Raw genomic sequence first — 23,115 nt, 5'->3', positions numbered from 1 at the left:
TTTTTGAGATTCTCATTTAGTTAAAAGCCATGATCTATCTTCATTATGATTAGTCTGGGGGACACGCAAATGAGATTTGATTCAAATTTAGCGTGGATATTGACGGGAGCACGAAGTTACCCTCCGATGCAGACTGCCTTTGTGTCTAACCTCTGGTAAAGATAAGAGAGCTGCATATTCAGCATAATCTTATCAGCCTGCAGCATGACTGTAACATAGTTACCGTACAGCATCGTAAATCCTCTTCTTCTGCTTTTTTCAAACCAGAAGAAAACTGAATCCCTCTTGATAGTTTGTGGAGCCAACATCCCAATTTCCCCTTTGTTGACCCATATTGCCCCCCCCCCCCCCACAGATCTTTAGTCACCAAGCATGACCTGAGGTGACCTGTGTAATTCTGAATGGACCAGTCCAACCCCGCCTGCAGAGGAAGGACCCAGCCTCAACAGGAACCTTGTGGTCTCCTGATGGGCTCACCTCAGCTCCTCTAGACCAACATAATTACATCCACCTTTAACCCTTCTGTCAAAACAATGAAGGCGCTGAGCTGAGGGGGAAGCAGACGCGCTGACACAGTTTGAAAATGTCGCTGCCAATGATAGGCTTTTTGGTAATATACTCATTTTGGTCAAACAATATGTTGGCGAGATCATTGCTGGATTCAAAATTGTCATTCAGTGATGTAGTAGTGAGAGAAAAGCCCTGTATTATCTTGGTTGATTGTTACTGTTTTCCTAACTACCCCCGCCACTGCCCCCATGCCACTCGGTGTCCCTAATCGCCCTCTTATTGTCGCCCCTGAGAAATGAGGCGATGTCTGCATTTTTATGGCTGTCATATTTTATTATTGAGCAGATCCTTAACGGGTTTCCCAGGAGTGGTCCAGGCTGAGCTAGAGGAAGAGCTGGCTGTCTGCCACCGGTTCTGCGTGCCAGGCTCAACAGTGGGATCCTCGACAAGCCTGTCACATTGATTTCTAAGCCCAGAATATTTTGGTTGGTGATGTGAGATGGATGGGGAGCAAGTGCGTATGTGGTCTAAAGGAAGACAAAGGGACAGCGAATATCTAGGCCAAGTATCTCTGTGGTCTTTCAGTGCCAAGAAAAGGGCAACGTTGGCACAAATATGTTGCATTTAAAGAATGTGAGAGACTTGTTCATGTTGTTTGATAGCAGTTTTCTGAAGATGTAAGCTGTGGCAAGCAGTACTTAGTGACTTTAAAGCAGGGAAGTTGTGCTTTTAAAGAAACAAGATATTTTTCTATGATTTACACAATGAGCACTTGTTTACTGTATGATGACCCAGAGCCCCCTTGTCTTATTTTAGGTAGCTGAAGGATCTTCCGCATGCATGGCCGAGGGGCCTTACCTCACCTATTACCTCGCTAGCCTCTGGGCTGAAGGATTATGGGTAACCTCGTCAGCCGGCCCAGCTGCCTGGGCCAGAAGTCCAAGCATGTGAGGTCCGACGAGGACTTCCTGAAGGAGTGCTACCAACGGCGAAGAGAGCGGCAGCCCCCGGAGCAACATGGGGAGGCCAAACCAGAAGTGCCGGTCAAAGACAAAGCAGGAGAGGAGGCACACAAGGAAGGAGAGGTGGAGAGGGACAAGGAGGCAGAGAAAATTGATCATAAGAGGGAGGAGGGGGCTCATACTCCCATTTCGGACAAACTCCTCCGCAGCTCTCCCACCTCCACAATCAGGAGCACCAGTACGCTGGACAACGCCTGGCACAGCAGCCCTTCTCCGATAAAAACATCCCGAAATGGGACACTAACAAGGAGGACTGTGCCTCCAGAGTACACCCGTTCCCCTTTGGCCCACCCGGACAGGACCTCTGCTGAGAGGAGGGCCAGCTTCCAGAGGAGAGACTCCAGAGAAGGAAGCCCCTGGTCCTGGAAGACTCTGGCGTCACGTGAGGTCACAGAGGTGACGGAGGTGACGGAGACGGTCGTGACGGAAATTCTAGAAGTGACAGAGTATCCGTCTGGAGATAAAGGAGGGGACCCCATTGTCACCAGAACTGTTAGAGTCCTGAATGGTGTCGCCGAGGAACTCGCTGAGGTTGATAAAAAATTTCAAACGACAAATCTCTCTTCCTTTTCATCCTTTCTTACTTCTCCTCATCTGAACTTAATAATATCACCTATTATCACCTAGACTGTTTCCTTAAAATCAATGTTTTGTCTCTTTACATCGGGGTGGGTCGTTTTTGAAACAGCAATTTTGTCAATTGAAACAACAGGTCCGCTGTCTTTATTTTGCAGCTCCAAAGTGATGGACACTCAAGCTCAGATCAGGATTCCAGCCTGGATAGATGGAGGGTATGTTCTTCTTTATGTGTATCTTTGCTCTTTTCTCCTTGTGTCGCAATCATGCTACTTGCTGACATTATTTTTCATTCATTCATACTTAAGTTAATTATTTTGTGATGGACTCTCTCAAGGGAACAAGATCTGCCTTGGCTCTGACGGATGTGTCAACAGATTCTGAGACATTTCTCCAAAACCTGGAAGCTTTGCTCACATGGGTCAGTGAGATAGAGGAGCTCACAGCCAATCAGAAACCCCCATCCTCGGAGGTCAAAGTGGTGAAAGCACAGCTCCAAGAACAAAAGGTCTGTTGTCACCGACATCACGTCACCTCATTTCTTCTTCCAGAAAAAAACATCTTTGAAGTATAATCGTAGTTTGAAGACACCTGAAAGGTTTACCTCTAGAGGTCATGGAAAAAAAACGCTCAACTGCTTCCTTTACAACCTAAATTCGGTTCTATTCAGCGGTGAATGGGAGGTGTTCACGGCCACAATAAGCTTCAGTGAGTCTTTGTTAACATTTCCTGCGGGTATGAAAAAAAGCAGGGAAGTCTCTCACCTTTCAGCTGTAATCTCACCCATTGTATGCTCTGTGGATGAGGTGAAACCTGGCTGACTCTTGACAATGTTAGCTTGACACACGAGACACGGCTTCCTTCACACTGACCCAAAGGCTGAAAAAACAAGAATGGGGCTTTCATGACTGTTAATTCTTACTAGAAGCAATGTCATTTCGTTAAAATTAAAGTATAATGCAAAACATCTTCTGTTGTACTTAGAACTGATCTGATTTCATACAGAAGGAGGGGCTTTGAAGTATTTGTCCTTATTCTTGAATCGTCTTGTCTTTCCACAAATATGGGTAAATATTGTTCCCCCATCCGTGATGTTCTCTGACAGCTCCTGCAGCGTCTCCTAACAGATCGAAGGCGTAGTATGAACTCCATGATGTCGCAGGGCCCTCGACTTGTGGAGGCCCACCCAGGAGAGGAGGGGGAGCAGGAAAAAGTCAAGCTTACCGCTCTCAAACAGAAGTGGGAGGCCTTACAGCTGGGGGCGGAGAAAAGGTCAGCTACCTTTACTGGCAATGCCACACTCACATCTTGGCAAGGCTTACAGCATGAGTCACCAGAACCAGCAACATCATCTGGAAGTCTGATCTCATGAGCTTTTGACTGCTTTGTGTGTCTTGCTGATGCTAGTTTGGTGTACAAAGTGATCAGTGATCTGGCTCCTCCATTAAACGAGTTCATGTCATGGCGCTTAGATAATGGGACCACCAGTAGAGGTGACTGTGCGATGCAGATTTCCTGAGTTTGGCCGGTCAGCCTTCTCGACCTGCTTCTTCTAGACGGGTTCAATACTATATTATAAAAGAGAGAGCTGCAGTCTTACTGATTTCAAATTCAAGATAAAATAATGGCTAAAATCAACGCATGAACGCAAGGGACTGCAGATAGTTAGCTTATAGCTAACAGCTGTGCACTGTCCCTATAATTATTAAATAAGCGATACCATTCTTACTCGCTGATGGTAACATTTTGTCGTTGGTAGGAGAGCGAGTCTGGAGCTCATTCTGCCCAGGGCCCAGCTCTTCCAGGAAGGAGTAGACGGCCTGCAGCAGTGGCTCATGTCAGTGGAACAGACTCTTGCTCAACTACGGAATGCAGAGCGAGTGATGCTGCATCTCTCGGAGGCCACAGACAGGGCCAAGGTTGGAAATCTACCATGTATGGTTCAACTGCATGTGCAGTATGGTAAATGTGCATCGCGCTGTTTGAGGAAAGAATCATAACTTTGACCTGTTTTCACTGTTTTTTTAGGCTGTTGTCGAAGAGATTCAAGTCAAAACTGCTGAGCTAGGGAAAATACAAAAGTCGGGACATGGTCTGATGGAAGCAATTTCAGGTAATTTTGACTACATATGGCAAAAGCTAATGGGCATAGTGTGGTCATTGAGGTTGGAAAGATATTCCTTTCAAATAACTCAGTTATTTCAGAGGAGGAAGCCCAGCAGGTGCAGGAGAAGATGGATGCTCTGCGTATCCGCTGCTCTGTGCTGAGTCTAAGCAGTCTGGATGTGCTGCAGAGGCTGGAGCAGGCCCTGGAGGCCTCCAGTCGCTGTACCTCCAGCCAGGAGGACCTCCACCTGTGGCTGGGCCGCATCGAGAGGGAGCTGCTGGGGGCGGCAGGAGCGCAGACACATGCTGGAGATGCAGTGTTATGTGCAGCTGAGAGACAGAGGGTAATGTTCCCACTCTAATGTACAGTGATCAGATCAGGTGATGCTGCAGTGTTGCTAACTGTTCCTAGATACCTAGCTTGCTATAAAAGGTCTGTTCAAGGGAACATTGTTGACTCATGAAGCTAACAAGTTGCAGCAATCTTCCAAACAGGCCTTATTTAGATAAACTGACCACATATTGGGAATCTAAATAGTTACTTTCTCCAATGAGAAAATATTAAAACTTAATAAAGTGACAAAATCTCTGACAATCTCTGGCAGTTGGTTGGTGCAGTAGGCTCATGCTGCATATTCATAAATTCTTGCTAATGTAGTATACATCTGTGCATTTCTCGAATCCACATACATCCACATACTATGCCGCTGGGAAGCTCTACATACTTAATTTGACTTCATACTTAGCATGAAAAGTACATTAGTATGCAATTCCAAATACAGCTTATCTTAATGTTAGTGGACTCTCATGATGCCCGTTTTTGTTGATCATTTGTAATTCAGCTGTAAGCCATCTGATGTTATCATGGCAGACATTTTGACACACCATTGCAGGTATAATGAATGTAAATCACACAGGGAGTGTGATTATTTAAACCTGTGCTTTGCCTGCTTTGATGAGTCACAATGTCTGCAAGAGGCCGGACTTATCAGGGGACTTGTTTTTAACCGAGAATGATACTGCTGCAAGTATGTGCTGCCAAGTGGTATTATATTCCAGAAATAATAGTATCATGTTTTAATTAGGATTATATATATGTATGATATTATGTTCTATTGTATATGTTTTGAATGCTATACGAACATACAGTATATTCTCATCAGCTGGAACAGGCAGTGGTGAAGGAGATGGCTTGGTTCAGAGACACAGCGCTGAGTCTTGAAAAGCTGAAAACCATTCATCTGAATCCAGAGCTCATAGCAGAACAACTCTATGAACAGAAGGTTGGGACATTATACAAACACAACTGGCTAACTAATAAACCGAATGAATAGTTTCTCACTTAGAATCAAAAAAACATTACATAATATGTGTTATCTTTCATTTCTACGGTGTTTTTTGAAGTTTAAGAAATTCATTTAAATGATGATTGGTAAGTGAATGTAATTTGACGTCTTATCTCCTGAATAGATTTTGGCAGTGGAGATTCTCCAACACAGGTTCAACATTGAGAAGATGGTGAAGATTGCTGAAATCCTGCTGACGTACAGTGATGAAGGAGAAACATATGATTTGCAGGTATCGGCCACAACTCATTTACTAAATAACACATTTACTAAAAGTGTAAACAAATGTAACAGTAAGGTGTTTATATTTCACATGTATTTATTGTTGCTGTCACCTCTCCCACGCAGACCCCACTAGATGCCTTACAGGAACAATGCAACACCACCTCAGCCACCAATTCCCACGTGGTCCTGCAGCTTGAGCACGCTCAGTCGCTTCTCCTCCAGTTCTCTGAGGGCATCGGTGAGGTATCGCCCTGGCTTGAAGAAACTCAAACCCTAATTGGCCAGCTTTCCATGAGCACAATCAGCTACGAGGCATTTCGGGAACAACAGGACCTCTTACAGGTAGAAGAAAGCTGCCTCTCCGCATTAGAAGGCCAGCCACTTTCTTTGGCCAGTTCAACAAAGAAGTCCTTTTATACTTCACCGTCTGACACCGTTTTCCTGTAGGTGAATGAGCTGATCTGTTCAAGGACTGTTCATTCATGCTATCTACTTCCCAAGAGGGTTACTTTTCTACCTGTGCACTATAATGGCATCTTTGTTTTTTTCTAACTTCCTCTATTTATTTTCGGGATTAAACTCAAATCAGGTTCTTTCCGAAATAAAAGTATGCTCCCTATAATGTAATTGCATTATTGTTGATCTCTTCTTTCCTAAGGGTCTGAGGGAGTGTATAGCAGAGCACAGACCCCTGATTGCACGATTATGCTCTCTGGCAAAACGCTTGTCAGAACTAAACCCCATTCAGGGGGATGAGTTCTGTCGAAAGGCGACGGAGGCCGAGGAGCAGCATACAACCATCAGAGACCGGGTCAGAGAGACTGCTAATCTACTCGAGGAGTCATTGCCTCGATTCACGCAGGTAGGACTGCTGGGTTAATGCAAAACAAAATAGCCCTACACTTTGAAAATATAGTGCAAGCAAGCACACAACAAGTGTTTTCTTCTGTCTATAGCTGAATGAGAGGATGACCCTTATCGGGGAGAGTCTTGACCGCCTGTGCAGTCGCATACAGACTCACACCTCTCTTCAAGGCATCAGCCCGAGGATCCAGGAGCAGCTGCAGGACAACAAACACACCCGGGCCGAGCTGTCCAAGCTTGAGCTGGACCTTGGCAGTGTGAAGACACAAGCAGATGAACTGCTGGCCAACACGCAGGCGGCTGGTGATGGATCTGTCGGCACAGGTAACGATCTTCTCGGAAATTGTGTCGTTTGTATACAGATGTGATATTGTCCTATAGTACACATGGGGCTGCAAGTAGCAACACTGCTTTGGGAAAAAGGGCCAATTCTAAGCAATACCCCAGTTATTTTCTTTGTGATCTTAGCAATCCAAGAGCGTGTGTCCAGCCTGTCCCAGCTGTGGGACGAGACGCATACTCAGGCCCAGGAGAGGGAAAGCTGGCTGCTCAAACTCTTGGATCTCGCCTTGAAGTTCTGGAGCGACATCAGCGATGTCACGGCTGCTCTCAGCGACGCTCAGCAGGCAGTTTTGGATCTCAATGCTAGTCGGAGAGACTCGGAAACAATCCGCCAGAGCCTTGAAACCATGCAGGTTTGTCAATCACGTATGAGAAACCCTCGTTTTTTTTAAATATAAAAGACACAATATAACCTTTTCTATATTTTCAACTCACAGACTCTCAGAGAGGATATTGACAGTTTACAGGGAGATCTGGACACCCTTGGTGTTTTGGGAATGGATCTGATGTCAGCATGTGGCGATACAGACAAACCAGATGTCACAAAGAGCCTGGATGAAGTATGAAACACATTTGAATACAAATAAGTTTTGACTCATGATGTTGTGCTGACTAACTGAATACCTTGTCTGTTTGGTGTCTTGAAGCTTTATTGCACGTGGAACAACTTGAGCAAACTGTGGAACGAAAGTCACAAAAAGCTGGAGGAGTCCTTGCAGATGGCACTACATTATCAAGACACTATGCAGGTGTGTGTCTATATACAGTATTGGTGTACATGCATACAATATACGAACAAATACTTCATGGTCCGTATCTGGCCATATTAAACGGGACGCTTTGGCCACCCGCCGCCTCGCCCAAGCAGTGTTATGGCATCCTGCCAACAACAAAGCTCGTCTTTCATCCTGTTACAATCGTAAAGTCCAGACTCTTACTCCCTGTAGCTTTACATTTGAACTGCTGACAGATCGTGTGGACCTCTGCCAAAGGCAAATGAGTTTAATGGTTGAGTGGTTGTACATTATATCAGTTGTTGTGCATTAATGCTGTTATTGTCCTGCTAATAGGGTCTGTTTGAGTGGTTGAAGTCAGCTGAGCTGAGGTCCACTGAAGAGTTTATGGTAGGAACTGACCTGGAATCCGTCAAAGAGCAGCTACGTGATCTCAAGGTGAGTTTATTTGCTGAAGTACACCCGTAACCAGCAATGATCAAAGTTCTTTCTCATATATGCAGTCTATTTGGTCTCATATTCTACAGAGACAGTGCTTTTGGCTATGTGTGTTGTATTTTATTAAAACAGAAAACATGTATGCGTCATGATAATAGCTAACTTCCAAACATATATTCCGTCTTTACTCTTTCTCTCAGGAGTTTAAGCGAGAACTTTACCAGAAGAAGATAGAGATAGAAAGCCTGAACCATCGCTTTGTGTGCCGGCTGTCTCCAGGCTCGGAGCGCCCGGGCTCCGTCTCACCGCTGTGTGACTTCAGACAGCGCTGGGACAGCTTGGAGTCAGAGACTGTCAGCAGACAAGTGAGAATATGCAATCAGATATCAATATGTAATGTTGCTATTCGCATGCCACTATACTCCATTATATGCACAATGTCCTCATGCTATCCATTAAGTTTGATGTCATTTCAACAACAGTTTAGAGTAAATATATATGTTTGTTTACCGTGCATCAGCATCAGCTGGAGTGTGCTCTGCTGGGTCTGGGTCAGTTCCAAAACACACTTGATGAGCTGCACACATGGCTCTCCCGAACAGCTGACCAACTCCAGGGCAGCCGGCCAATCAGCATTGACCTGCAGGCCTGTGAAATAGAGCTGGCCAAACACAAGGTTGGTGGTGGCCTAAATACAATGAATATTATGTACTTAGTGTAACAGTGCTCCTTCTGACCAGGCGACAACCTTCTGTCGTCCGATTGTATGCTGGGTGTTCAATTCACAAATGGTGGAATTTGATTTCCGCTCTTCCTCTGTTGCTTCTTCCTCCTACAAGGTGTTGCGTAATGATGTCATGTCCCACGTTCGCACCGTGAAGTCCCTGAACCAGGCAGGCAGGGAGCTGCTGGAGGTCGGGTCCGGGGACAGCCCGCATGGTCTGCCGTCTCTGCTGGAGCAACTCAATGACAGCTGGGAGTTTGTCCGCTGTGAGACTGAACGCAGGCAGCTGGAATTAGAGAACAAACTGAGCCAGGTGAAGTTACAGTTGCAACAAAAGTATAGGAAAATAAATAACTATATATATATAAATGACATTGTTACGCTTGTTTAGCAGGTCATCATGCGCCCTCTTGTGGTGATTGTAAAGGTTCCATGAAAATAGAGGCAAATCCGAATTTACATTGGGGGGTTTTATTTTGAAATTGAATCTACAAATAAAAATGCACTGTGATAACAAAATAATATTTGATCAGTTTGCACACTCTTGCTTGAATGACAAAGGTTGATGACGATTGATGTTACACGATGAGACTTTGTTCCATTGATTGAGACTGAGCGTTCATTCTGCTGTTTTTTTCTGCAGGTACAAGATGTTACAATGGAGATTCAGGATCTCCTGCAGTGGCTGGAGAACACAGATCTGAGACTGTCTTCCTCTAAAACCGTGTGGGGTATGCCGGACTCCGCCAGTGAAAGGCTCAGCGCACATTTGGTAAAACGGACCAGACTTTTAACTGTACAAATAAAGAGATACACAAGAAATCAAAAAAATAGTAACCCAGTGCAAAACAACACCTCTTTATTCTTCTCGCCCATAAAAGGAGTTGTGCAACGAGATGGAGTCAAAGCTCCACGCCTACACAGATGTGAAGAATGCCATCTACAGGATGCTGGAGAGCAGCGACGTTGTGCGGGGATCAAGCACCGAGCACAGCTTATCAATTCTTGAGCAGAAATGGGCGTCCGTTTACAGCAAAGTCCAGGAGCGAAAGGTTATTTAACTCTTCACATGTCATCCTGCGGATTCATCAATAATCGAGTGCATCCTTATATGCGATTGTCGTGCTGTTCCCGCAGGCAAGGCTTACAGAAGGACTGAGTCTGGCCAAGGAGTTCCACAGTAACGTCCAGGAACTTCTCACTAAAATGAGCAAGTGTGAAGAGTCTATTGGGCTTCTTCCTGCTCCCAGCTTTGTTCTGAACAAAGTTTGTTCTCAACTGCAGGAACACAGAGTAGGTCTTTTTACACCTGCTGTGGTTTCTCTGTGTGCTCCAGATCCAGAGTATACAGATTTAAAACCATTCAGTTTTGCTTCATGATGTACTTTTATTTGTACAGACACTGGTGAATGAGGTGAACGTTTACGGGGAGAAGAAGAGCACCATGGAGAGCACAGCCCGCCGACTAATAGAACTGAGCAGGAAGGAAGACTGCGATGTCATTCATAACCTCATCATGACCGTCCAGGATCGTCACAAAAAGCTTCAGCAGCGCGCTTCAGAAAGAGGCAGAACGCTGGAGGAGGTCAAAAAGAATGCCAAACAGGTATTCTATAACTATAGCAGCCCCTATGTAAATGCTGACCTTCTCTGTGTTTCTCACAAGCATCCATGCACTTAATAATGTTTGACTTGTGCCACTCAGAGGATCTTTTGTATCATATCTGTCTTTAATTCTCACGCTTCAGTTTAATGAATCGTGGCGCCTGCTGGTGGACTGGATGGCGGAGGTAGAACAGATATTAGACACGCATAAAGAGATTGCTGTGACCCACGAGGAGATTAAACAACAGCTGACCGAACAGAAGGTGCGGCAGGCAATAACAATGAATGCAACTTGGTTGTGTGCTATGTGTTCATGAATGCCTTCGCTGACCTTTTATTTTGTCATATCAGGAGTTCCAGAAACTGCTGAGGTCAAAGAGGCCCATGTACGACGCAGCATCGAAGAATGGCCGCTGCCTTCATGAAAGAGCTCAAACCGGCCACGATCGACAACATCTGGAGAATCTCCTGGCTGAACTCAAAGACACATGGGACACCATCAGTGGCAAGTCTATGGAGAGGTATGGATCTGTGTTTACAGCCGATTTGGGGCACATTTATATTCCTGACAAGTATTTTTTTTTAAATCTTGATATCCAAAAATGTGCTTTCTCTCAGACAACACAAGCTGGAGGAAGCACTGCTGTTCTCAGGCAGATTCACCGATGCCCTCCAGGCGCTGAACGACTGGCTGTACAGAGCCGAGCCCCAACTAGATGAGGACGTTGCTGTCGGCGGAGACAAAGACATGGTCAACAACTTGATCGACAAACACAAGGTACAGCGCCCAGCATGCATTTGAATGTGTGGCCTCACTATTTAACAGATGTTAAACAGATTGGCATACCGGTAAATACACTACAGTTTACAGCTACTGTCCATACGTCACATCTACAGTAAACATTCAGGATTCATGCTAACCCGTGTAGAACGTCTGTAAAAGTCATTTTAATGCCTTGGTTTAACTGCTATTATAAGCTTGAATGATGGTCTAATTTCTTTACAGTGATTATACTTTTAAGCTGGTACTGATTTATTGATACCAAGTTGTTATATGTCTGTCTTTGCGTGGCAGGTTTTGCACCAGTTTCTCCACAATGCAGTCTTAGCAAAATTCCCTTTTTTCCTTTAGGCCTTCCAAAAGGAGTTAGGGAAGCGAGCCGGATGCATCAGGACCCTGAAGCGCTCCGTGAGGGATCTGACCAGGAGCAGCACAGCCGACGCTCACTGGCTGCAGGAGCAGATGGATGAGCTGGAGGGGCGCTGGGAGGCTGTGTGCAAACTGTCCGTCAGCAAGCAAGACAGACTGGAGGCTGCACTTCAGCAGGTAGTTCTCACAAATGACAACGGTGACCGATAGATTATCTTTTATTTAAGTTCTGAAGGGAAATTATGACTGAAGCTGTAGTTGTGTTTCACTCAGAAAGTCTCATTTTATGAAATGAAATGCACTCGTCCATTGAATTCAGGCTGCAAGTAGATGTGGTCATGAGCAAAACTATATTATATGAGGAGTGGATAACAGTTGATTTGCTGATAACTGACCATTAATAAAAGTTGATAAGTAGGGCCGACCCCCTGCTCTCATCTCAATCTTTGTCTTTGTTCTCATTAGGCTGAAAGGTTCGATGGCCTCGTCCACTCTTTCATGGAGCGCCTCACTGAGGCAGAGAGGATACTGAAATATGGGGTGATACCAGAGGAGGAAGAAGGCCTGCTGGCTTTCCGCAAACAACACGAGGTCGGTATAACGTGATACTTTGTCACTCGAGAAATGCGTTCTGCTTCAGGGGAGGTCAAAGGTCAGGGTTTGCTCCAGAATAACAAGTTGAAGCCGGGTTGTTAAGCAGGGTGAATATTTGCAGACTCTAATGCTTGAACCCGTTCAGCCGGACAGACACTCTAGTTAGCAGCGTAACGCTTTCAACAAGTTTGAAATGAGTGAAATGTTATGCTGATGGCTCATCCTTCATGAGAATATGTGTTAAACGCTGAATAAATCCATGTTCTCCCCCACTACAGGAATCAATGGGAGCCTTGCAGAATCAGGCGGTGGAGTTGCAGAACATCCAGTGTCTGGGTGAGGAGATCCTGGCCTCCTGTCACCCAGACTCCATAATCACCCTGAAGTCTTGGATCAGTGTCACCAAGACCCGCTTTGAGGAGGTGAGTGCTTTTGTGCTCAAATGATAAGCAATAGCAAAGTTTCCCCAGGGATTAGATTTATGATAAATGACTAATTATTTAGGAAACCATTAGTTGCTATCAGTAAGGTCAAATGTTTTGACGATAGAGGGACACGGCTTTGGCAATTTCTAAACTTCGAATGGAGCTGGTGTAACTTCCTCCATCTCTTTGTTTTCCGAGTCAGGTTCAGAGCTGGGCTCAGCAGCAGGGCCAGAAGGTCCAGGCCAGCTTGGCAGCACTGGAGTCAGAGCGAGAGGAAGTCCAGAGGCTGCTGGACTGGATCTCCTCAGCGGATGAAGCCCTCAACCTCAGAGACCAAGAGCCTCTGTGTGAGACCACGGAGCACAACCAAGAACTGATTGAGCAGCACACAGTACGATTCTTCTCTCTTCTATGAGCTACACCATCTACTGATGATCATACTTTACAATTAAGTGCTAAAATATGTGCTTAACGTGAATCAAACAACATTGAAACGCTTTGACCTTAACGGCAAAATTCTTTCCCAGATATTACTGTTGCTCATGATGACTTTCCACCACAATCAATACTTTACCCTGGATACAGAACTACAGTACTTTGGTGTACCATGTTGTGACTGATCATTCCTCTCTGCAGGTATTCATGGAGGAGTTGAATAAGAAGTTCTCAGAGGTTGAACATGCCACAAAGTCCTGCAAACACAAGAGCATTACGAAACGGCAATGTTCCCCCTGCAAACGGCCGCTCACAAGTAAGCCAGCATGAAAACAGTATAGTTTAACTTCTGCTGAAAAAAGAGTCATTGTTGTAAATGTAAGTTTTGACAGCTTGACGATGACCTCACTGCTAATGGTCTGTGAAGCATGAATGAGTTGCCTCAGCTGATTCCATACTGTCCTGTTGTGTGTCCCCCCAGAGAGGAGGAGCACTCTGAAGCTGCAGCCTGCTGTTCCTATTCCCCTGGAGCACCTCGACCCCCAGACCCCAAAGCTCGGTCAGCTGGTCAGTCAGTGGCAGAAACTTTGGCTCCTGGCTGTAGCGAGACAAAGCCGCCTGGAGCAACACCAGCAAACTCTCAAAGAGGTTATTGTACTTTCCTAAAATGTATATTGTAAGAGGTTGTGGTGTAATTAGAGTTGGGTGGGGGGGAAGTCATTTGACTTCAATTTCTCCAACCTAGATTTTGTGATATTTCGCATTTCAGATGGAAGAATTTGCGAACTTCGACTTCAATCTTTGGCGAAAGCGTTACATGCTGTGGATTAGTCATTTGAAGTCACGGATCTTAGACGTGTTTCGCAGCATCGACCGGGACCAGGATGGACGCATCAGCCAGAAGGAGTTAGTTGATTACGTCCTCGCCTCCAGTAAGACTCCGTTGTCATAAATCCGCTCAGCGTTTCGATATATCGCTCATTTTTAAGCCTCCAATAAAATTATGGCAGAAAAGTGTTATGACAACATCGTTTCCCAGATTGACTTTTCTTAAACAAAGAATGGCTTCACACCTCTCTGCTGCAGAATTTCCCACCAACTCTCTCGAGATGAACGCAGTGGCAAACATCTTCGACGTGAACAGCGACGGCTTCATCGACTATTATGAGTTTGTGAGTGCCCTTCACCCGAGCAGAGATCCCTACAGGAGGCCGCTGGATCCAGATCACATCAACGAAGAGGTATGAACCGTGTGCGCACAATAGAAAACACAAAGATGTCGTGGTTCATTTACTGCACTTGTTACACTCTTTCCCTATTTAGGTGAGTCGACAGGTATCGCAGTGTAACTGTCCCAAGAGGTTCCAAGTGGAGCAAATAAGTGCTAATAGATACAGGGTGAGTCATTTTTAGAGACAATAATTGAAAAACTGTAAAGCAGCTTTCACATTTGGTCCTCTGATTTCCAGCAAAAAAAATGTAACTTGCAATATGTATTTTGTCCACAGTTTGGAGATTCCCAACAGTTGCGGATGGTTCGTATCCTGCGTAGCACGTTGATGGTGAGGGTAGGAGGAGGCTGGACTGCTCTAGATGAGTTCCTGGTCAAGAATGACACCTGCAGAGGTTAGTGCACCACTCCTAAACATTCCAATTATCTCTGCAAACGCCATCTTTTTAAGAAAAACACCTTTTAATAAATATAATTGACTGTAATATGACAAGTCTTCAGCACCTGGTATGACTAAAAGTGATATGTGCTGCTTTCATTCAGCAGATTTGAATGTAAGCACATTATTGGTGTCAGGTGAACAGGTAAACGTTCTACATAAACCTATTTCTACTTTGGTGCCGTGCGATACGGTAATTGTAGCTGTAATATGTCAGATATGTCAGATTGATTGTGTACATTTCGCATTTTTGAACAATAAAAACTGCTCAAACATGTCAGCGTGTCCCTCTATATTTCTGTTTCTGGCAAAGTTTTGATATTTTAGTAATATTTCTGTGAGCCTACCATTTGAATACTGATGTTTTTCTGAATGACTTTTACGTCTGACTTTTAGCGTCTGCTGGCTTTTATCAGAGGAGTGGCTGCTATAAATTCAAACAAACGTGTTTACAGTATTCTGCTAAATGCCCCTGCTGTGTCACCAACAGTGAAAGGCAGGACCAACCTGAAGATCAAGGAGAAGTACTTGTCTCCTGCAGGAAGCACTTCTAAGGGTTTGACTGTCAGCAGGTCTAACTCAAGCCTCAGCCTCTACAGCAGCGCCTCCGCCCCCACCAGCCCCATGACACGCAAGGCAAGGCCAACGCCGTGTTCTGTTAAACTGCCATCAACGTGTCATGACCGCACTTTTTACCATAAACACACACTTCATAACATTTGCTGTCTTTACTTATTTTCCCCCACTGTTTCCTTTTAGTTCGTTATTTCTTTTCATATTTACCTCTTTTAATTTCCAAGTAAGACACATAATCCGGTTCATGCATTTCACTCTTCTAACTGCAAAGTTGAACTTCTTGTTAGTTTAAAGGGAAAATGACCCCCAAAATCCAAACTACTAGTGCCATTTATCAGTCTAGATTGTTTTAGTGTGAGTTGCCGAGTGTTGGAGGTATCGGCCGTAGAGATGTCTGCCTTCTCTACAATATAATGGGACGATACGGGACTCGGCCAGGTAGGAACTATTTTCTTTCTACTGAAGTACACCGGCTAACCGTATCACCGCGCAGAAAGGAAGGAAGTATGCATCTACTCATGGCCGAGAGGCTTGTGCTCGTATACTACTGGCTCACCTGAGCTACAGCTGATGCTACAGCTCAGCTGAGGACGACGGCATTCATGCTGACATCTTGCGCTGCACCACACGCCGGTTGCCACATAGTCTCATAACATTTGAGAGAAGGCAGATATCTCTACGGCAACTCACACCAAAACAATGTAGATTGATAAACAGCACTACAGGTAAGAGGACAATATGTCTTTTTGGTTTCGTGGTAAACTGTCCCTTTTAACTTGTCAGAATGTAGAATGTTATCCGATATAAACGAATATGAAGACAGGAGTAACATCCTAAATTGAGTTTTCTTGAATGTGCTTTTGAGGAGCATGACATGTTCCACATGCACTATGAGATATTTGACCCCATCTTACTCTAACTAGTCTAACATGTCTTGCTTCAGGCATTACTTCGCAGAAGTTTCTCAGGTGACCGCTGCATCCGTCCCAGGAGCTCCATCGCTGCGTTGGGGTCTGACCTTCAGTTTGCCACAGCAGGGGAGGACAATTCTCCCTCACCATCAGGTCAGTCAATCGCCTCAGTTATTGTTAAGGACATTTGCTTTTGTCGCGCATCCATCCATGTAAGTACAAGTCTCTCTGGATACACAAACATGAAAAGATCTTGAGATGGTGAGTTAACCCCCGCTCTTTCTGTTTTCATTCTTGTGCACCGTCTCTAGACGAAGCTGAGAGGTTACCCACATGATTATCTCTGCCTCTGAGAACCATGTGTGTATGCTGCAGTGTTGAACCAAAACACAGCCTTGGGGCCCCCAAAAAGGAGACAAAAACAATGCATCAGTCACATCTGAAGAGCAGACACTGACAGAAGAAGGACACCAGATGTGATGGTAAAAAGGGTTTGAGGAATACCTGTGTGACAATGAGGAGGTGAGCAGATGCAAGGACCCTGTTGCATTGCATACAGTAGTATCTGATTAGGACGAGTAGAGAGTAGGAATTCGCACATTTCTGCATGGATCATTATTGCATGATAGCCAGAGCCTTGCTTTGAATCCCATATCGGTTTTTTTTCACCAGCTCTGTTATTCTTTTTACAAGCAAAGTAGCTGAATCTGAGAATAACGCTCTGTCTTGGGCGGTAATGTGGTGCAAGTGACTTAAAAGTGACTTTCCGCAAGAACACATTTGTACATGGTCTGTAAAGGTGTTTCCCCTACTAGCCTCCAAAAAACCCCACATATACCAAAACCATAAGTATGTGAACGGTACAGTATGCTGTCCTTCAACTTTGTGATGTTATTGTTTTTTATTTCATTCCATGGAGATGACATTGTTGGCAGGGCCACACAGTTTTTTTTTGTCTTTTACCCTTTTTTTGACACCGTGTTCTCCAATAATGATGTATTTGTATTGTTCTTTATTGTAAGGATGTTTTGAACACTGGAGATTGTTGTGATGATCAATGCACTGAAGTCAGGTCGTTGTTGATTTGTAGAGATTATTTTCTCAGGATTGGTTCCGCCTTTGGACGTATGTGTTTCTATGGAGCATTACTGTGAACGTGTAGATGTGTTGTTTTCTTTATAACAGTGTACTTCCTGGGAATGTTTTGTTTAGCACATTTTCATAAAAATGCACTTTTTTTCTGTGTCCTACTACTGTCGATAGGTTGTTTTACTAATTGGAAGATCTGTCGTGAGTAAGTGAATTCATTTTTCATAAGAATGCATTGGAGGCGATATTTCAGTGAAATCTACCTTTTTTTTCCTTGTTGTCCCTTTCCAGGCTGGTTTACCTAAAGCAGCATATTTTTACATTTCCGTCTCGATGTTTGTCTTATCTGACCTCCAGTCCATTCGTAAAAATGTACATACCTTCAAACATGTAAGACACTACATGTGTTTCCTCCGAAGTCTCCTCGTGATCCGGAGGATACCAGTATGCATTGTTTCAGCAAAAGATACTGAAAACCATTTTCTCTGAGAGAGAAGCAACTGCAGCTCCACCATCAGTCGACAGCAGAGGCTGTTCAGTGCTGCACGGTGCCTGGTGTTCACTCTGATTCTATTATAAAGCAGATATACAATATGTTATCAGCAGTGGGACGTTGCTCTATTTGTATGTGCACCTTTGTACTAGATATACCTGAGGTTCAAGACAGTAACTTATGTATTTAATTGCATTTGGTCTATGCAGCTGTCGAAATGATTTTTTTAAAGGTCAGAAAATGTTTTTACATGATGACATACCTTTTTCCTCTTGGCCTCAGTGTGTTAATGTTGGAGAAGGTTGAAATGTGACTGTACTGTAGAAACACAATAGCCAGATTTCACTTCTATTGCTATGCACCCTCATTTTTGTGTACTGTAAATGTTTCTATACCCAGCACTCATTCTAATGTCTAATTTAGGGAAACTGTCGATTTAATATCACTAATAATTTGATGTCCAAAAATCTTTTTGTTCGAAAAATAAAAAATATTTGCCATGATCATTCCCTCATTGACATTATACGGTGCTGTATATGTGTGCTATTTTGCCAGAAATCAATGAGAGATGACGATTGATCGCACTTACAGACTTTCTCAAGATGGAGAAACCAAATGACAAATTTATTTAAAATACAGTTTTTTTCAGTTGTTCAGTTTCACGAATACAAGTGTACTTGAATGTTCTTACGTCTGCAATAAGTTTTCATAATCATTTTTTCAAACCTTATTCAGCTGCATTTCAAATTGTATTCTCTACAACCAAAAGAACAATAAAAGCTCTTTGGTAAAAGAAAAACACCACCTAGCTGGCAATGCCAAAAACAAATCCAACCTCAGGGCTTCAGCATAGAGAAGATATTGTCTCAGTTGGTATAACATTTCTCTTATTCCCTTAAGTCATCCATCGAGGCTGCAAATCAAAAATTGTGGGACAAACTAAAGCATTTGTCTTAACAATCAAAACAATTGACAATAATACCCCTTTTGAGAGTTTACTGGAAAGTCAATTCCCCAGGTAGAGGGCCGGCCTTTGAAGCAAATTTTACATAGCCAAATAATGGAAAAGAGACGTCTGTTGTTTTTAGGTAAATCAACTTCCCACCACAAACACTGGAATATATATCTTACCTTATTAGGTCTTAAAAGTTGTAAAATGCAATAATAGCCAAATTCGCTGTTATTTTCTTTCCTCCGTTCATCTAATTGAGCCCCAGAACTGGGCTGGATCGAGACCTGGGGAGCGGGGTTACAGAAAATGCTAGTGTGCATGCTCTATGGGCCATCTAATGCAGAATATCTGGGTATTTTAATCTGAATTCTAAACTCGAACATCAAACTTTTTGAAAGTGGCAATCTTCATGAAGAAAATGACCACCTACATCACAATGCTCTTTGTCAGCTCAGCATTCAACACAGTCCCCCCCCCCCCCCCCCCCCCCCATGAAACGAATTGATCAATTTAGCACTCTAGGTTTGAGTACCTCACTCTGCAACTGGTCATTAGACTTCCTCACAAACAGACCCTAGGCAGTTCCAATGGGCAACACACTTCCTCCACTCCAGTGTTAAACCCCGCAGCCCCTTAGGGCTATGTGCTCAGCCCCCTCCTGTTCACGCTGTACAACCACAACTGCTTCCTCTGTGTGAAGGTTGCACATGACACTGCAGTCGTTTTTGTTGTGAAAATAGGACTGCAATCTTCATTTCATTGTGCAATCCTGCAGGGGTTGCCTGATATTAGCCAGAATTGTCAACTCGCTTCACTCTGTTTTTTTAGTCCACTGAAACTTTGTGAAGTGGGCAGATTTAAAGGTCTGGACCCAGGAAAGAGCAGCAGCCGAGAGGTGTGTGCGTACTGGTAGTTCCGTTAGCTGTTAGCCAAACACACCGGCAAAAATAACAGAGTGCTCGCTGTTTCTGCCCACTGTCACTCTGGGCACAGAGTAGCGGCTGAAGGTTGTATGCACTCAGCTGTGTTATCAGTAGCGGCCCCGAGCGGCCCCTACCGGCCGGGGCCAGTAAAGCTATGGTGAATGAGGAATAAGCAGGCAGTTCTCGGCAGGCTATGAGACTGTGGGAGCTGTGTTTTGAGAAAGTGTGAATCATCGCAACCACCAGTGATCCTTGAGCTTGCCGCCATAACTGGAAACCCAACATATTGTGTCAGCCAGCTAGCAAGGCAGCTCCCATGTGTTTGCGTGGCCGTTCAACCTCTGACTCCCCTCATAGTTTACAAGAAACTCCTGTTCGTTCTGTGGTTTTCTTACATCTCCTTCTGCATCCCATCCTGTCTTCATGAAGTGAATCATAATAGGGAGAAATTCCTGCTTAGTTACAGACACCATCAATTATTTCCAAAAAAATAAAAAGCTTTCATAAATGTGTTGCATGAAGAGGTGGTGGACTGACTGTGTTTGTTTAAAAAAAACATGTAAAATTCCATCTGTGGATCCCCCAGCTCCAGTTGCCCTCCTGTTGATGTCTAACAAGTGAATCTTTTCAGACTCACACTGACATGCGGTATCAAAAACACAGACATATTTGTTCAAACACACGGGCTGGCGGTTTGGAGAAAGAAAGCAAAGTATTGTACTTCTACGCAAACATTCACCATGACAATCCTGATGTTTTATCAAAACAACCCTGTCCTGTGACTGGCCCTCACAGTGTAGCAGAGCAAAGAGGTCATGCAATCAGGGTATATCATATGAACTTTCACTGGGTAATGCAAACATACTGCTGTTACAGTAGAGACTCTCCTGTAGACCCCTCCCACGGACACATTTCATCATTTGTTTCATTTGTTTAATTTGTTTCACCTCAAAACATTTCAAAGGCCAATTTGCCAAAAAAACAAAACAGATTGAGAGAAACAATTATGTCCTTGTGCGAATTAACAGCTGTTTAAATGTGTTAGTAACGCAACACTCGCCTTAATCTCACACCCACGAAAGCTCAAATCATTTTTATTTACTGTATCAAAAGCAATTCACTTTACTGTCACGGGTCTGAAAATAAATTGTGTTGTTCAGGAAGGGAACATGTAGTGCCAGTGAGTGCCAAGGTGGGTGCAAGGGCACTCGAGTGAAATGCCATGGCGTTAGTGCCCAACAGGGGTCATTCATTTGGAATTTGGGCTGAACAAAAGCTGGACCGACCCCGACCAAACACCCACTCAGGAAGCACAGAAAGCACAGAAAGCACAGAAAGATGTCCAAAGCCATCTTCTGGTTGGCTAAGCCGCATTCGCCCTCTGCGGAAAAATGGAAAGGACATTCACATACATGTAGACTCATCAGATTCAGTCTGGTCCTTTTTCTCTACTTTTCTTGCCAACATTTACTAAACTCCTTTCCTCCATCGATCCATCCTCTGTCGTTCTTTCCTCCCTCTGTTCTCACTCCCTTCACCCCCCCCGGCTGCTGCTTGGTTCAAACACTGGCCCCCTGACTCGGCCCTCTGCAGTCACCTGACACAGACTCAGAGATCCAGAGTAGGAAAATGCAAAGCACTCTTGTGCGTGCATACTCCACACAAATCAGAGGGCCACTGTGTTGTTACACCTCTGGACAGACTGACCCTGGGCTCACTCTCCGTTGCTGTTGTGTAACCTCTCACCAGAAGTGTCTTTGCACCTCCTTTCCCACGAGCAGGTAGGTGGCATCTTGTTTAATGTAGAATGATGAATAGAGGTGATTTAACATGTTGAATGGAGTCCAGGCAGTGGATTGTGTTTTGTTTTAAGCTGTGTAATCGTTAAAAGGAGGAATTTTGTCACAAGACATGGTGCTGTTAAAGGTTTTGGAAACTAACACAAAAAAAAACTTTTTAAACAATCAAAGTAAACTCTGGCAGGTTTTCCACTGCGCTTCTTTAGCTTGTCCTTAGCAACTGTCCTTATCTAATAAAACTATATGGGATTACAATGTATGCAGTATTTATTTATGATGCTACTTAAACATTCTGTGATGCTAAAAAGCAATATTTGACACTCTAAAGCAGTTGTATACTATCACTTAGGTCATTTGTTTTTCATTGGTTTGAAAGTGTGTAATTGCAATATAAAATAAAGGTAGCAATCTCAGTTCAATGCACAATAGTCACTATTTTCAACTCATAAAGTATAGGCTTGAATCTTTGAAATAAGGATATAAGCCTGTGCAGTGCGCCTGAGCAGTCTGCTACATAACATTCTCAGCCTTATCAGTCAGCTCCTAATCCTGATGTTTTGTTAGCTGGCAACCTTGACAAAAGATGTTTTGAGTCTCTGTAGACAATACGATCACAAATGAACAGGTGTGTGTGTCTTTTTTTTTTTTTTGGAATGTTTCTTGATTTCTGCTGTCTTATAATTCATTTTTTTTAATCAAAAGTTTGCATGATGATGGTACAAGATGAAACATTAAAAAAATCACCACAGTTAAGAGGGGAGACATCAAGATCAGAGGTCTTCAACAGGGGGTCCGCGGAGGTACTGCAGGGGGTCGGCGAAATTTTTGGTTGATTGGACAATTTAAATTATTATTATTATTTTCCAAAACATGAATCTGTCCATTATTGTAATAGTTCAGTATTGTATGCAAGATAACAGGTATCTTTATGCATGGCAGTGGCACTAATAGGCCATCACTCATTTTCGTTTCCACATTTATGTTTAAAATGAAAACATCAATTTGAATATCTTGTTTGCATGATTATCATGCAATTGACAGACAATGTTGATATTGGCATTGGTATCAGCTGACAAGGTATGTTTATAAATCTCAGTGGCACGGCCCCCCTACTCACTGTACCTTACACATGTTTAAAATAAAAACATGACTATATGAACCTGTGTATTATTTGAATAGCTTAGTATTGAATGCACAATAACAAGGTATGTTTATACATGGTACTAGCCCATTTAATATAAAACACAATTTGATACAATATATCGGGGGTCCCTGCTCCATCTCTCGATCAGTTTGGGGGTCCTTGGCCTGAAAAACGTTGAAGACCCCAGCTTTAGAGGAACGGTATCATCTGCTGGGCACCATGAATGTCCGTACCGAATTTCAACCATCAAATAGTTTTTGACTATCCTCCAGGCTGAGCTCCTCACTTACATACTTGCTATTAATGAAAGCATCCCGGCTTGCTGCGATGACAGGAGGCTCATCAGCAGCAGTCAGGGTAGCCGGCGGACAGCGGAGACAGCCTTTGTGGTCCCAGCAGTCATTCCACTGCTGCTGGTGGGATAACTCCAGTATATCGAAGTAGGTGGTCGGAGGAGGCAAC

General features: G+C 43.9%; 1 protein-coding gene across 1 annotated transcript; it reads left to right on the top strand.

The window, feature by feature from the left end:
• Window positions 1-1,406: 1,406 nt before the first annotated feature.
• Window positions 1,407-18,328, top strand: macf1b (microtubule actin crosslinking factor 1b; the record flags this gene model as incomplete). The annotated part of the gene is made up of 38 exons (XM_079275296.1): window positions 1,407-2,024; window positions 2,446-2,616; window positions 3,214-3,380; window positions 3,868-4,027; window positions 4,137-4,221; window positions 4,305-4,558; window positions 5,378-5,497; window positions 5,685-5,792; window positions 5,909-6,127; window positions 6,444-6,647; window positions 6,742-6,973; window positions 7,118-7,344; window positions 7,429-7,551; window positions 7,639-7,740; window positions 8,062-8,163; window positions 8,364-8,528; window positions 8,684-8,839; window positions 9,003-9,200; window positions 9,531-9,659; window positions 9,769-9,939; window positions 10,025-10,180; window positions 10,287-10,493; window positions 10,636-10,755; window positions 10,844-11,013; window positions 11,111-11,270; window positions 11,625-11,819; window positions 12,108-12,233; window positions 12,515-12,658; window positions 12,864-13,052; window positions 13,298-13,412; window positions 13,578-13,744; window positions 13,866-14,028; window positions 14,183-14,337; window positions 14,420-14,494; window positions 14,605-14,722; window positions 15,257-15,402; window positions 16,286-16,406; window positions 16,565-18,328. 38 exons carry the CDS (start codon window positions 1,407-1,409, stop codon window positions 16,588-16,590), a joined length of 6,264 nt encoding a protein of 2,087 aa, XP_079131422.1. The 3' UTR covers window positions 16,591-18,328.
• Between the last annotated feature and the right edge of the window lie 4,787 nt (window positions 18,329-23,115).

Source organism: Melanostigma gelatinosum (assembly GCF_949748355.1).
Source record: "Melanostigma gelatinosum genome assembly, chromosome: 9".
Classification (NCBI taxonomy): Eukaryota; Metazoa; Chordata; class Actinopteri; order Perciformes; family Zoarcidae; genus Melanostigma; species Melanostigma gelatinosum.
This window is presented reverse-complemented; position numbering and strand designations above follow the sequence as displayed.